Source organism: Rhamphochromis longiceps, linkage group LG22 (genome assembly GCF_057381845.1).
Source record: "Rhamphochromis longiceps isolate RC_006_pf linkage group LG22, R_longiceps_female_GT1.1, whole genome shotgun sequence".
Classification (NCBI taxonomy): domain Eukaryota; kingdom Metazoa; phylum Chordata; class Actinopteri; order Cichliformes; family Cichlidae; genus Rhamphochromis; species Rhamphochromis longiceps.
Window position 1 is genome coordinate 2,325,798 of NC_140577.1, and position 16,958 is coordinate 2,342,755.

Below are 16,958 nucleotides of genomic sequence, written 5' to 3' on the forward strand. Positions count from 1 at the left end.
TGGTAGCCATCATCACTGCCAGGTTAGGTACTGGGAAGCAGCAGATACATTATAAGACATCATTGAAATAACTCTGAACTGGAATGTACGGCTTCTTTGATTCTGGAAGAAGTTTGTTACCATTATTAGTCATTTATAAAGGCTAAAGGTTTATAATGGCTAAGGGTTAAAATTCTCTTGTAACATGAGCCCTGACTGCATTAATCCACAAACAGAGCTGGACTTCAACAGCACAGGTCAGCCAATTTCAGCCCCATTATAAAAACACAGAAATGATTATGGAGCTCAATTCTAAGTGACTCATTTCCTCCCACTGCACTGCTACACAGGATCTTAGGCTTCCCCACCTGCAAACCCCACGTCTCCACCCTGATTACACTTTTATAGATCCAGAGAGGCTCCTTCTACATGCTGATGTAAAAACTGATAAATCACCTGAAAAATAACATTTATTTTTCCAACCTTTAAGAGATGAATCATCTTGATTAAAACTCTGCTCACATACACATATTTTGAGTGCACGAGTATATAAACGACAGGGAAGAAATCCATCACATATTTCTGACCTGTTTGCTTTAGTTATTCTCATATCTGAGCTTTTTATCTAAATCAGGAAGCTGCTCATTTCTGACTGTAAGGCAGTCGTGCGAGTAAAATAACAAGCCCCACCCAGACCAAATGACCAACTCACTGGACCCTGTACGCCCGCCTCATAACTCCGTGTAACCCCTCCCCTCAGTAAGAACAAACGCTTCCAGAGATTCATCAACACTGAAAACACTGAACGCTTTCCCAAATCCGACTATGATGGGGAACATTACAGCCTGATTTTCTGTGCCTGTGCCCAGAAACAAAATCAAACAAAAACATGAACGAATCCACATCAACATGTCAGAGTATTGACAAATGCAACAGTGCAGATCCATATCGAAACACACATCGTTACTGTTTATGGATGCAACTTGCAGGCTTGCTCACATTTCCCATCCGCCTCACATTCAAATATGTTCTGGCTCCTGAAAAAGCCACAGAGAGGCCAAAATGCTAAAAACAAGGCTTTGAAACAGAACCCAGACAAATGGGTCTATGGGTTCATTACGTCTCCAATCTTAATTTAAAAAGCTTGAAAATCAGGCAGAAGTGGAGAAATTAAGGAGGAAATCTTGCTTTCACCTTATTATATATTTGAATATAATGAATCTTAATTATAAGCAGAAAAGCTGAATGTTAGAGAAAATACTGCTCATACAACCCCTGCTGGATCGATACATGTTAGAAAAGTACACAATTCATTAACTGAATTTTCTGTCACACGTTCTTTATTTTGTCCTTCACAGACACACAGACATCCGTGCTATGTGATGTCAAAATTCCTGTCCATCTTTTTGTGACAACGTCGAATTATTGCAGCCGAACAAACGTGGCAGGAATTACACCTCAGTAAATGGGTCAAGCTGGTCCATGCCACACGTTCAAAGTCTCTGAGACGAAATCAAAATATGAAATGTCCAGTTAGAAAAGGAGTAAAGTATTTGGAATAACTGAGGAATAACTGGGTAGAGGTAAACAGATTCAGTGATGCCATTAAATATACATTTAGAACTGATCCTATTACAAAAACTGACATGAAGTCAGACAGAAAATTTAGACGGGAAAAATTATGAACAGCATTAAAATGTAATTGGCTGCATTGGTGCAGACATACGCACTTATTTCAGGGACGCTGCAGAACCATGTAAAGCACTGGCCAAACCATAATGAGTCATTAAAGTCGGGTGTCCTGTTCAAGGACACGGTGACGTGGAGCCAGGACAGAAGCACTACACATTTAATAAAACACCCAATCTGCCTCCTGAAGGATAATATTCTGCTGTCCAAGCATCTTCCACATTCCCCATTTATCAGCATGCAGGTTTAACTTGAATTTTTAAAGCAAACACAAGATTTCTGTAAGTGGTGCAGGTTTGTTAGCATTGCTGTCGTATGCAGGAAAGCTTGTGGAAGATGGATGCACTAACGAGCTTTAGTATCAAATACACAATTGTTCTAACTGTGACATATTTTCCCTTCAAACATCTCTCCTTGTGCACACTGCTGTCCTGCTACACTGGGATTTGAAGCATCCATGGTTTCAGAAGAAAACTATTCAGTTTTATTTATAAAAATCCCAACAGTCATATGACCCCCTATGAGCAAGCGCTTTGGTGACAGTGGGAAGGAAAAACTTCCCTTTAACAGGAAGAAACCTCCAGAGGAACCAAAGTAGAGATAGTGTCTCTAGAGATAGTTGGTTCTAATCAGGTGGCCTAAGGTGGAAACAAGCTGAAATGAGGTAAGGAGTGTTGCTTTGACACACTGGAGGAGATTCAGTTTGTATCACTTAGAAGTCCAAAAATGTGATTTCAGATGAGCTAGGCTTTCAGCTGGCTGAAGTGTGGGAGAGGTGTAGCAGCACTATAGCTGAACCTTTAGATCATATCTCACTTATACACACACAAATCATGTTTTACATTACAGGAAACAGTTAACTTACATACATTAAGTTACATCCCCGTATTCAGCTGCTTTAGAATCAGCAGTTAACCTACAACGCACAAGGAGAATATGAATACTCCATGTAGAAAAGTCAGATGACCGAGAGGTTTGACTCACTTTACTGTGACATGAGCGTGCTAGCTGCTACGCTGCCATGCTACCTAGTGAGGACTCCTAGCTTAAGATGCACACACTTTAATGTCCTTCTTAACACTGAAGCAGATTATTCGTCTGCAGAAACTTTCAAGTCTCTGCAAGTTCATTTTGATGGTCAGTGTAGATGTAGTGAAACAAACTGAACTAATGGCTACATGCATGAAAGAAAAGTTAAAAGGTGTCATTTTCTTATACAAAGCTAAGCAGCACTGTGTGTGTGATTTATGGTTTATTGAATCAGTATTTGCCCTCCTGCTAATCTCCCGTCCTTTCAGGAGATTAGCTTCACAAACTGTAGATAAGGAATGCAGGAAAACACACACACACACACACACAGACACACACACACACACACACACACACACACACACACACACACACACACACACACACACACACACACACACACACACACACACACACACACACACACACACACACACACACACACACACACACACCTTCCTGCCACTATTCTGTGGACAGGTGAGTAGACTAAAGCAACAAGACAGTGATGTAAGTCAGACTGACAGTCTTCAGACAAATCCTGGCAGTGTGTGCTCATTCAGCTGGATCACTGAACCATGGATGTGAATAATTTGGATTCCAATTGAGTGAGATAGTGTATCAGGATATAAGGCTGATATAATAAAGACAGAGCTCAGTATAGTTTCATGCAGTTACTTTGTTGCCAAAATCTAAAAGCACAGCTAAAACGCAGAAGTCAATGCACAGACACGCTTGAACCAGTTTGGTTTTCTTTAAAGCATCTAGAGTGTAAGTTGTCTGAAATTCACTAAATTAAAAGCACAAACTCTCCATCCCAGAATGATGCAAAGAACTAACAACCAGCAGCCAACATATGGGCCTTCAGACAATAAACTGTGCCATGGCAACTGGCACGAGTCCTACTGTTTATCCATTCTTCAAAAGAAATCTCTGGGCGTGTGTCAAGACTGTACCTGTGTTTGTGCAGCCCGTTTGTTCTGCGAGCAAACAGAAAAGGCGACTTGGACAGCAAAAAGAGAGCGCGCACACGCCTCACAATAGAATGTTATTATCAGCATGTGACATGTGTTCCTTTTTCACATGTTCAGGCAAAGTCTGACTGGCAGCTGCAGAAGTGGCAGCGTGAACTATGTTAACTGTCAGATGTCACAGTTTGGTTGTTCTCAGTTTTGGTCACTTTAGTAAAAGAGTGCCGTTTTGTCAGACTGGTGATAGACACCAACGCACAGTTCACAGCGCCGAGGTGTTTCGAGGCCGCTGTTGACACTCCTGCATTGCTCCCTCAATCAGTGCCTTAAAGCTTAATTGTCTGTGTGTCCTCAGAAGTACTTTTACTGTCACACCTGTAACTGCCTCCTGGTAGTTTCGACAGGAGACGAGCCTCAACATAAAAACTTGTCCTGCTGCAGGTGAGATAAAGGTGAGACATGTGCATACAGTTTTCAGCAGGCAGCCACCTATCACAGATGTTTCACGGCTAACGCGCACCCGTAATTATCTACAGGAGTTTCTAAAAAATGTGCCCGAGTCTGGTGGTCAGAGGAAAAGCAAGCGTCCAAGTGGCTGCGTTACAGGACTTGCAAAGCTGAAAACGTAAGAACATGGTCATTCTCATTTTTATATTATATTAAAAGAAAAAAGCGAGACCTTTTAGTTATAATGTAACCAACAACAACAGGTTCTTAAAAATATACGTGCTGTGGCTTATAGATTAAACCACGTATAGTGTTCTCCCCTCCATAAACACATTATTACTGGAACACAAACGGCGTCCTCACCCACGGACCCTGGATTCAGTTTCTTATATTGTTTGAACTATGACATCGGTTTTGTCACAATCTGTGCTCCTCGGGGTTACTGGGACATCGCTGTAATAAATCTTTTAATAACCACCCTAAAGGTGGCTGCAGGCCAAGCGTGGAAGTCACTACAAGAGCCGGTCACAGCGACACACAGCACCAACTAAAGTTTAACACTCTTTTTGGCCGCAAAGAGACTGAAACCACGCGATCAAACCGTAATCACACCTTTCACAAAATAACACCTCTGAATTAATAACATAACTCGTAAATAAAATAATAATAAAAATGTGTGTTTGCAGATAGTTTTTCTCCTCAAAGAAAGAAAGAATACTTTATTGAGTCCTGTGGGGAGACTCCTCTCTGCATTTAACCCATTCACTCAGTGAAGCAGTGGGCAGCACTGTGTAGGGACGGTACCTTGCTCAGGGGTACCTCAGGTCAGTGGATTCAAACCACCGACCTTCCTATCATGGGGCCAGCACTCTACCTACTGAGCTGTCCCTGGAAAGCCATCAGAACTGACAGTATTTGACTGGATTCACTGCAGATACTGATCCGTCTGTATTTTCTTTGTTTTTTTCAGCACTTAAAGTGAAGAAAAGACAAAAAAAAAAAAAACCAAGTGAATCAATAAATTCAACTGTCAGGAATATAAAGTAGAGCTGAGTTCATTAAAGCATCTGGATTATTGTGAGAGGCAGTGCTTCACCAAACTCTTCACTCCTCTTCAGATTTACACCGACCGAACAGAAAGTGGACGCAGCCGTCACAAAGTAGCACCATTTGCAGATACGTCTTCATACTGAGACGCAGGCTACGTGTAATAAATGCACAGCAGCAGTAACTTCATTAATTATTTAAACCGTCTGATGTGCCACTCAGGTCTTATGTGAGGTTATTAACCTAAATGCTGCTGCTGCACGGTGGACGGCTGAGCTGCATCCGAAAAATCATCGGGGAACAACAAGGATCAGGCAACGAAGAGCAGACGTTACAGGGATCATTACAAAATGTTTTAAACACAGTTTTATTTTTATTAGTAGAATACTCATACTGCAGAGCATTATAAGAGCAACGAAGAGGAAAGTGAAATGTATGTGCCGACCTGCAGGGACACCTGTGGGTGCCACCTGGGCGCTCTGACATCGAAGCAACAGATCCGATGAGTTATAGCGCGGTCGTGTCAGATTACACTCCACATCCATCACACGATGGAGGGCGGATGAGACGAGAGTTAAACGCACACAAAACATTTATCTGATGAGCTGGAATTACCTGGAAGCTCAGACACTCAGAGATGCTGAAATATAAACTCGGCAAGCCGACAAACTGTTGCAGGTCAAGCTGATAAAAACAGACTCAAAGCCAACGCAGCGTTTTCTCACCGGGCTGTACTCTAAAAAGGCTTTCCTAACACACTGCACATGCAGAGGAGAGACTGAGGATTATTTCTATTAATTCTCAGTGTCTTTAAAAAGGTGCATAGCTGGAGGCTTTCTCTAAAGTGAGAGCGCTTTTACTGACGAGCATAAAAGAGCTGGATATCACCTTCATACAAACCTGCGATGGCAGCAAGATACAGAGGAAAAAAATCCATCAATACTAAACAACCCCGTCTCCTAGGAAGGCTTGAAATGAGGACCATACTATAATAACTCACTCTTAAAGGATATTTCTATAATTATCCTTCTTCAGCGTAATTAAGCCTAATATGCAACCTTCAGGAAAGAAGCTGCAGTTCCTCAAACGGCCACCTGAGGGTCACTCAGAAAAAGATATTTACAGCCTAGTTTAAAAGAATAACATGAAATAAGAGCTGTAGTGGGTCCCTACAGCCAGTTTCTCCATTCATAACAATTGTACAGTGGCTGTGTATTTTATATGCATCAGATATCTGCTGGGGTTTGCTCAGTATTATTATTATTATTATTATTATCTGAATCAGATGTGTGAACATCAGAGAAGGATGCCGTGCTTCAGGAAGTGTTTTCTTAGTAACCGCTGTTATAATTGTATCTGCCGTGAAGTTAATTAAAACCACCACCTTCTGTCAAAGACCAGCTGCAAACTCTTTAAGACAACCGCTGAGGTTTACAGGGCTGAAATACTGAAGCTTTCGATTTTCCTCTAAGACATGTAGAGCCTGCCAGTCTTAGAAGGAAGTAAGACATGTTCTGTGACCACCTAGGGGACCCGTGCGGAGCCAAGCGTGAAGACGAGAAGACCTACAAAACAACACCAGCAGATGAACAAGCAGCCAAAGCTTCAGACTGACAGCCTTGCAAGCAGACAGCTGTTAAAGGTCTCATCAGCAGCAAGGCAGGAGCCCAAGAACAGGCCTGTGAGGCTATAGCTGAGGTATTCAGCAAGTGTGGGCAAGGAGGAGAGCATCAGCTGTGAGCATGGAAAAGCAGAACGAGAGAGAGAGAGGTGAAGCTGGGGGAAAGAGGGAGAAAAGGGTGGAAGGAAACAACAATGGTGCCGAGACGGGTGAAAAGAGAGGAAGACAAACTGTAATAAAAGAGGACACACATTTCAGACAAGTCCAGGAAAATGAAGTCGCCATATACGTACGCTGAGAATATGATCTGCAGGTTTTATTCTAATTACCAGAGGGAGCATACATATCTATGCAGTATTGATTACAGCAGTCAGAAAGAAGCAAACAAATCCTCCATGTTTTCAGCTTCTGAATGTAAAAACATGGCCACCAGGCACAAACAAGCAAAAGAGACTACAGGTGTGGGTTTCAGGTCTGTAAAGGAGGGATTCTTAATAGGTACAGTGATGATGAAGGGTCATAGTTCAGATATAAAGTGAAGAACAGGGTGGTTAAGGACAATAGGGAGGGGACAAAGAGAAAAAAAAAGCCAAAAAGTGGCAAAGTACCAGAAATCGAACAGAGTAATGAGAAAAAGAGATGAGAGAGAAATAACTGCTCCACCAGAGATAGCACTCGGCAAAGAGAAAGTGGAGGGCTGATGAAAAGGAGAGGTGGAGGTGATGATTGTGGAGTTTTCAAGGATTGTGTGAGAGTTTGGAGGGAGGGGGTGAAGAAGTTGTTTGTGATTTGGAGTCGTATAAAAAGCTCAGTGTTTTTAATCAGCGTTTGGCTCTTCTCTACCCACACAACCCCCACCCTCACCCACATCCACCCACCGCGAGTTAGAGCAGATGACGCACACTCAAACCCAACACACACCTGAGATACACAAACACACGACTGATTCTACAAAATCCAAGTAAATCCAGGTACAGATGCGTTAACGGGCAACATGTTCCTACTCCAAGAGCATCAAATACTGTGTGTGTGTGTGTGTGTGTGTGTGTGTGTGTGTGTGTGTGTGTGTGTGTGTGTGTGTGTGTGTGTGTCTGTCTGTCTTACAATAGTGAAACTGAGCACTCCTTCTGCTTCCAGCTCGTCACACATAGATGCTTGTAAAGGCTCCACTTAGTGTCACGTTCAGTTGCACTGGCTAAGCCTGATTTTTCATCATGCAGGCTGGTGTACTCGTGAATTACTCCACCTGTCCTACACCAAAATGTGAAAATCGGTCCTTTAAAAAAAAAAAAAAGACTGTTGTCTCTCAGCATCAAATATTGCTGTGACACATGCAACAAGACGCAAATGATACAGGCCACATCCTGTCCATGTACACAAACAAACTACTCCACAAAACGCCACACGCACAGGCTAATTATGAATATTTACTCTGAATGTTCGGCATTTCAGATTTATGGTTTATTTGTTTTGCAGCACCAGAAGAAAGCATCTAACCGGTACAAATTTATTCTGCAGCAGGAAAACAAACTTGCAGTGACAAAAACAACAGGAAGCCCTGCAACAGATGGTCTGGCCCCCACAGAGCACTGATCTCAACATCATGGAGTCTGGAACTACATGAAGACACGGAGACAGACTAAACCCACAGAAGCACTGACGTACGCTCTCCAAGATGATGAACGACTTACCTGCCAAGCACCTTGAAAAATACAACAAATATTAATTTATGTTTTAGTGCACGTTGAATGAATTCAATTGATAAATACCTACTAATTCTGAAAGCATCCTCACTATCCCATCTTTTCTATGAACTAAAGACGCTATAAAAAGTCCTTTGGCATTAAATAATTAATAAAATAATCAAAAATAAATCAGAAGAATTACATGAACATTCAAACAATCAGCATTTAAATGTGGGTCTGTATGGGTCAAGTACGTCTGTTAGACAAGCACTGAACCAAAGGGTGCGACCACCTCCAACCCCGACCCCCACCACCTCATCCTTCCATGTCCATACATGCAAAGGCTGAGGACCAGCAACAAGACCCCCACAGAGAACCAGTGAGAACAGACATGGCGTTGTTTCAGTTGTTAATAGCACAGAAAGAAGGAGCTGGAGTGGAAGTGGGTTGCCAGTTGGCTTGCAGATGTTTAGTGACTGTGGCTGGGGTAAAGCAAGTTAAATAATGAAGTTTGCCAGGTGGATGTGGAGCTGATGACTTTGACACTGAATTGTTGATCTGCCTGGAACATAGCTGAGTTTGATCATATAACAAAAAATATAAGGAACTAAATTAAAAAGGTGCGGAGAAGCTACCCAGCTCACGACACAGTTTGATAAAAAGCAGACTAGATAGGATCAGCACTGAGGGCACTTCACCAGGAAGACACACAAATGTCAGTTATATTAGGCGTATTAGCAGAATCTATTGACTATGAAAGACGCCTCGCAGTCAGCAGATATGCCATTTCACAGAGACGATCAACCATAAAAATACTGAGAAATTTAAATCGACACAGAAGACAAAAACAAACATTTCCACCAGCTCAGACATTTTGGTTTTAAGAGATAAAGCAGAGCTCTTATTAAAAAACTTGGAAAAATATATTCAGAAGTAATAAATTTACGGCTCCCAGCAACCTTAAACTGCACTAAAACATGAAACTGTGACAGTGACTGTGCTAGAAGAGAAAGAACGATCAGGTTAATTTGCTCATTTCTGCTGCGACTTGTGCAGAAATTTAGACTTAAATCAGAGAACTGATTAAAAGAGGTGAGAGTGACGGAGGACTAAGGAGGCGCCTCTGTCAGTGCGCCCCAGGGCGGCTGTGGCTACAATGTAGCTGCCATCAGTGTGTGAATGTGTGTGTGAATGGGTGGATGACTGCATGTGTAAAGCGCTTTGGGGTCCTTAAGGACTAGAAAAGCGCTATACAAATACAGGACATTTACATGGAGAAGTTTTTGGGGGAAGTGTGTTTCACTGCAGCAGTACTGCAGGTTTATTTGAATTCTCACTCATTACCAGAAAAAAACAAACCCAACCATTACAAATGATCAAATGAGCATAAAGACTGATGGCATATAAATGTAGAGTTGGTTTTTAAGTGTTTGTATTCATGAGTTGGGCTTGCAGCTCTTAGTAAGCATACATAAACAGACAAAACGGCCAGGGTGCACTTAATGCTTAAGCTTCTGTCAGCATAAAAATGTCTTTTAATTGATTTAATTGTGATAAGTGACTCATTAAGTCAGATTTAAAAGGTCAGAATGATTGTTAGCATTTCGTTTACACATAAACCAGACGCATTTGGACTTTTCTGCCTGTTTTCTGCTACTCTGAGTTTTAAACTCACAGGTTACTGCGATCTTTTTCCTAAACCTAACCGAGGAGTCTCTGCGTCTAACCTAACAAGCGAGTGAAAGTAACAAGCAACTGAAAACAAAGTAACCGATAAGTCAAAGTGCCAACAACAAAGGTCAGAGGACAGGAACCAAGTTTAGATTCGTGCACAGACCAATGCAAATGTCTTGATCCTTTTGGGCATAAATTGTGACACATCACTCAGACCGCATTTCTTCCATCTATCTGAAGCTGTGTTGAAGGAGGTTAAGCAATGTTTTTCAGTTTCTTACAGGGAATTCTGTGGTGTTCCCAGGTTGACAGGACACAGCTCCCTCAGCAACGTGCAACGCTGGGTCTCCATTGGGAAGCACCCAGGACATCAGATGCCTGAACCACTGCAGCTGGTTCAGCACCTTTGTTCTCAGCCTCACTCTGGGCCTCCACAGACTCATATTTGACGCTGGTACCTGTGACCTCATTTTCTCAGTGACCATAGGTGAGGATTAGAACACAGATCATCTCGATCAGCTCAGTTCGCTCTTCACTACAATCGCTTGGTTAATTTTGTAGTTGCAAAACTGTAAGTAACTTCATTTGAGCAGACTGAGTCCATAACTGAAGCTCAGTCACCTTCTTTCCTCTTCCTTTCCTTTAATGACCCAAACGGTTCCTCCTCTTGCCGAACCCGAGGACATTTGACATGCTGCACCATGGCATCTTTGACAAACACCATCGACTCTTACTCTACTTACTCCCACCTCACTCTCACTCTTATACTAACGGCCTGCCTCCTCCACTGAGAGCTTCTACTGATGGTAAACTGCAGGAGACAGCCTGACAAAGGGAAAGGTCGTAGGTGAGATACAGAAAGAAAAATAGTAAAGCCAAAGACACACAAACGAGAACCTGCATCAACCCGACTACTCGTGGAATAATGCGACACATTTTCCAAAACACCGTATGAATTACAGTAACTCTTTTATCCCATCTTATTTTAACATAAGGATGAGGTGAAAATTCAAACTGGCAACATGACAGATGCAGAAAGAAGAAAATGAACAATCAGAGAAAAGCGATTTGTTGGCTGTACTTAACACCTTTGTTCCTCACCATCTCCACGTATCGCTCACTGAACAGGACAAGTCAGTGTCTGCAAAGTCCAGCATCCACTTCAAGTCACCTGCCATGCAACAAGGGCCCTCACGCTTTGCATCAGGCAAATTTGCATCACACGATCATTTTAACCAGCGTGCTGTCCAAGTGTTGACGCAGCTGTCCTCACTGATTTGAGCCTACATGTCCCAATAACCTCAGTGGTTTCATTTACAGCATAAATATGACACTTTTGCGTGTAACAGCTCATCCGACTCACAATCCATCACAGTTCACAGCAAAACAACAAATCTGACCCTGAGCACAGTTTGGATGAAGACTCACTGAGTGGTCATTACACAGACAGCAGCTATGCGCTCTCGTTCCACATCAGCTACAGCTCAGGGTGTAAGAACAGCGGTCTCAGGTAGAGGATGAACTGGGAGGGCTCGTATGAGATAAACCAGTATTGTGCCAATCATGCTGAGCACAGTCCAAGAATCACACTATAAAACGGAAATTGGCATAACAGCGCCGCTGTAAGCTACAGTTTTAACACCTTTTCCTCTTTTCATGGTCTGTAACAAACCAACAAACAAACCACAACAATGCTGGCTGTAAACCCTTAATAACACGGAGCTCTTAATTCTGTGGTACTAAACTCGGGCGTATGACACTTCTATATTTACTTGTAGTTAATGTCCCCCAAAGATATCACCAGGATCATTCTTTCACTCTGTGACGACCAGGATCAGATCTTACATCCTTGCAAACAACATGAGCTGCAAGACGAGAAAGCCAAGAACTGCATTCAACTTTAGACAAAAAACAACAACAAACAGTTCAGCAAAGCTGTCCTCCAGAGGCCTGACAGATTAGAGGGGGGAATAAAAAGTCCTACTGAAGAATTCATGGAAAAGGATGAAGTGATAAAGTTGGAGCTCGTTGCAAAATATTTTTTCGTTTTTTTGTACAGATTCAATTTTACCTGCTCCAAAAAAACGTGACAAAGATAAAATGCACAAAGTGGTTAAGCATAGATTTAGCTGTTCATAAAGAAAGAAAGAAAGAAAGAAATGTCAAGTGTTTTTCTCCATTGTTACAACTCTGAAAGCAAAAGCTGTAATTTGGGTTTTAAACTGGTGTCTAACCGGCTGCCACAAGTCTCACCCCACCATCATTGACATCATTCCATCAGTTCTGGTCTTCAAAACACAAAACCAATCACACAAGTGTTCACATCACATTTTGAAAAGCTGCAAAGGAACACAGCAAAATATCAGGTCACAGCAAAGGAATGATCCTGCAGGATTTAAAGAACAATGCTCAGCCAGTTACACTGACGATAGGTTTATTCCATCTGTTGTTTAGGAGCGTTCACACATCCATATAAAATTTTTTATTTTTATATATATATATATATATATATATATATATATATATATATATATATATATATATATATATATATATATATATATATATATATATATATATATATATATAGAGAGAGAGAGAGAGAGAGAGAGAGAGAGAGAGAGAGAGAGAGAGAGAGAGGCAAATGTCTGCAAAACTGAATCAAAGCTTTGTCTTACATTTGATCCAACTAGTGTGCAGACTTTTTCCAATTTTGCAGTCCTATTATATTTTGTCCACTTCATAGTAAAATAAAAAATACTCATTATTTCATCACAATACAACAGGAATACAAAAACACATCTTTAAAATGAGAAAAAGATTTGAAGAACAGTTCTGAGTTCAATTTTTCTGAGGTAGAAATGTGAATTACAGCTCAAACAAAACTGAGTTTTCCTGCATTTTGCAGGACGTAAAGAGATTAAAGATTTTTTTTCCTTTTTGTGGCATCTGATTGTTTGCCTCAGCATGCGCCACTTACCAGAAATTACAATTGGCTTGTTTACCGCACTCCTCTCTCCATTCATTTCCTGTTTGTTGGAGGCTCTTGCTTAAATTCCCATTTTTGTGCCATTTCATTTCCTTTCCCTCCATTTCCTTGGGTATGTCTCACTGACAATCACTGTGCAATTTGCAGAAGTATTACATTCACAGAACAGTAATCTTGACACATCGTGAAACGGCGGTGTTGTTGAAACGAACGGACGGATCAGGATTTAGTCGGTGACTCAGCCGCACCACCATTGTGGCAAAAATCAGAGCCCTGCAGCTTCACACTTACCTGCTTTTGTGTCAGTCGTTTTTTTCTTCTCTTTCAAAATCTCCAGCTACTAAAACGAAAGCTTCCTGCATGGCATCTGTTTAAAACTGCCAGAAGAAGAGCAGCTGTGACATAAAAGGTCGGCGACGACATCTTCCATTGATATGAAATCTTGATCCTGAATGTGTTACAAGATACTTTGAAAATTGCTCTTCTTCAAACTTGTTCTTGAGGAACAGCAGGTTGTCTTCCTGTAACGGTATTTCAGCAAATCATCTTCTGTCACTGCACCATACTGGTCTTGAATCCAGACAACTCGAGACTTTCAGCAGACGGCTGTATCTTTATCATTTCATTGTGTCTGTTCACCTGGATCATCTCCCGTCTCCCTGTTGAAGATCTTACCTTCTGAGATCTCATTGTTCTCCTGTGTGACGCTGCCGTTTTTTCTCCCTTGGGATGGAGCCATTTCAACAGCTGATTGCTGAGCTGGAAGATATAACACATGATGCAAAAAACAACATTAACGAATGGTAGGACACTGGAAGAAGCCTAGGACTCGATGTGTGCATCGACATATGACAACATGTGTTAAATAATACACACAACCTTCGCAGCAGCCAGTCATTCAAATTCAAGCGTTTGTCTGATAATCAGCAGGTGTGAGTTCCTCTATAAAAGCAGAGGTTTGCTTGTCTGGAGCATCCAGCTGCGTGATTCCTCAGGCGTGGGCATTCTATTACATTCAACCAAAGGTCAGACTAGGGGTGGGCGTTAGAAACGGTATAAATTTGGCCAACAGTAGAGATTTTGACTATAACGCTCTACCGCGATAGCGCATGTTGATGGTGTCATCATCAAGCTCCGCCTGTTTTGGTCGAAAGCATTGCAGCGGCTGCAAACAACTGCAAATTATGCCGGCGACAGTAATAGCAAAGAGACGAAGCACTTTGGGAATATGGGGAAAGCCAAAACCTGCGCTTCCTCCACTTCCCTACCATTGATTCATTAATGCTGAATTCTCTCACAGCTGCTCTATTCCCATGTTGTTGCAGTATGTTAATGACTAACTTCGTATTGTGGATGGATTATCTCAGTTGTTCTCCTGACTGAAGTTTGGTCCGTTTACAGCATCCTGCCATGCGATTGCATTTGTCCCTAACCATCAGGAACCCTCACGTTAACTTTTATCGAGTGGAAAAAAGTTAGCATTCATCCTCCAGCTTCACTGTGCTAATGTTATGCTAACATAGCTGTTTTGCTAGCGATCACGTAGCACATCATTATATACCAGCTAGTCCAACTTCAGTAACCCTGCAAACGTCACTGCTGTTTAGTTTTCTGTCTTCATTTATGTTGGAAGTGACAGCAGAGCTGTATGTTTGAATTTTTTCAGAAATCTCTCAGTCAGAACATGCTATATCATGTTTAGCAGGAAGCTAGCGAGCTAACTTCCGCTTACTTCCTGCTAACTTCTAACTCCATTGAATGTAATAAATTCTGTTTTCATGGATGCCTGGATGTTAAACTTAATTGTTACACCTGGTAAAGCAGCAACACTGATCATTTTATCAAAGATGAAAGAATTTAGACAGTTTTTAACTCTCAGTGATGCTGCAGTGTTCGTTTGACTTTGGGACCTCAAGTCGACGGAGTTTTGGACCCAGATTACTCCGCGAGGCTCCTGACTACGGCAGCAGTAATGCTCCAACAATCCATCAAGCGGTGCGCCTTCATAGCTTACCAAAGTCACACTAAAACATTTTTTGACAGATTTCTGTGCGCCGTGTACCACATAAAATCGGTTCGAGGTCAGTGACCACAACCAGAATTCATACATAAGGTGAACCGGATTATAAGATGCATTTAGAGAAAATTCAAGGATTTTAAGTGTGCCTTTTAGTGTGTAAATATGTTATACAGAAGAAAATAATACAGTGGCTTTTGCAAGTCACTGTATATCACGATATATATCGTTGCCGCAGATGCTTCAAATTATACCGCGATATGGATTTTAGGCTATATCGCCCAGCCCTAGGTCAGACTGCAAAATGCTCAGAGAAACTAAGAGCTACATGTCAGACTCTTAGGTTCTCAGTTAACATGTTAAATGTTCATGACAGTGCAATTAGAAAAAGACTGAACAGGTGAAGGCCTGTCAGGAAGGGTTCCCAGGAGAAAGCCTGTTCTCCCTAAAAGAACAAGCCACATTTGCAAAGCTGCATCTGAACAACCCACAAGACCGAACAATGTTCTCTGGACAGACGAGTCCAACGTGGGGCAGAGTTTGGTTATAATGAGAACATCACACTGGTGAAAACCGAACACAGCACATCAGAGTTTCAGTGCAACAACAGAACATTAGTCAGAGCTGTGAATCGAAGACATCAGGACACAGTTATATAACACCATTTCGTCAGCTCTGAAGAGCAGAGCGGTATTCTAAATGCTGAGTCAAAAGGGCTTTTGTAGCCTGACATGAATACTGGAAACACTCAGCACCTGTGGATATGTACATTCAGCATCAGGTTTAAAAGCTTTGTTTTCCTAAAGCACAGCATGAAAGCAAGTAAATACCAGCAGGTCGCTGAATGTCAATGACTGAAACTAAGTAAACACTCAGCTCTGTATTCAGAACTGAAACACTGAGATGAGGTGGCTATTTGAATTCTTCACTGCTTTGCTCTCGTCTTCCAACAATAATGCTACGTCCAGATGAACAGAACCTTTTGGGATCCAACAATGCAGCTTAAATAACATATAAGAAGTTCTTACAGAACAAAGGAGGTCGGGATCAGGGTGCACATGTTTTGATCGTGTTCACAACACAAGATTACACGAGAGAGCTGCTGCACTGGTCTGTAGTCTTTCAAACTAAAGTGTGCTCTTGTCGCCACACCCCAATAAGTGATGTCACAGCAGGTATTCTGCCAATCACAGCTGATGGAAAGCACCTGCTGTCACATCACTGATTGGAGCCAAAAGTGCAATTTGGTGTCACACCGTAATCAACTCGGAGGCAGTTTTCTGTCCGATTCGGTGCGACTGCGACGCCGTTTCAGTTCTCTTAATTTTACAACTCGAATTACATCAATCAAGCTGTCCAATCAGAAATCAGCTGGAGGATCCCTGAAGCAACAGATTTAATAATCAGTGGAGTCATTCTCTTACCTTCATGTTTGCCCTGAAGAGGTTTGCTCTCCTGCCCCTCATGGACTGCAATGATCTTAAAGTTGTACGTTTTAGAAGGATCAAAGTCCTCGATGACCAGTTTTGCTTCCTGCTTTGATGCCTGAACCACCTTCTGCTCTCCGCCTATTAAAGAAAAAGCACAGACACTTAAGACTGATAATTACAAGCAAGAAACACACACCCCACCCTCTGGGTGTGCGGCCCTTTCTCCTTGTTTCTGTTTGTATGTTAAACCTCACCCCCACATGCATTCAAGTCAACTGATAGACTCTGTATGATAAAAACCGATGAAGCCTCTGGATCTGAGAAGTGAAGCCAAAGTCTCAGTTAAGTTTCTTTAAGCTGCAGCCGTTATAAACCTCTGT

General features: G+C 41.9%; 1 protein-coding gene across 8 annotated transcripts in view; it reads right to left on the reverse strand.

The window, feature by feature from the left end:
• The window catches only part of col14a1b (collagen, type XIV, alpha 1b), a 175,294-nt gene that overhangs the window by 138,636 nt on the left and 19,700 nt on the right, over window positions 1-16,958 (reverse strand). For 7 of the 8 annotated variants that reach the window (XR_014909437.1, XM_085397007.1, XM_085397006.1 and 4 more), the window contains 2 exons: window positions 16,573-16,716; window positions 13,807-13,890 (listed from right to left, as the gene is read on the reverse strand). The exons of the other annotated variant lie outside the window; for it this stretch is intronic. Coding sequence is in view for 6 of the 7 variants with exons in the window: in XM_085397007.1 (XP_085253133.1) it covers window positions 13,807-13,890; window positions 16,573-16,716 (228 nt within the window). In the remaining variant the exon portion in view is untranslated. The remainder of the gene's footprint in view (window positions 1-13,806; window positions 13,891-16,572; window positions 16,717-16,958) is intronic. 8 annotated transcript variants of the gene reach the window in all.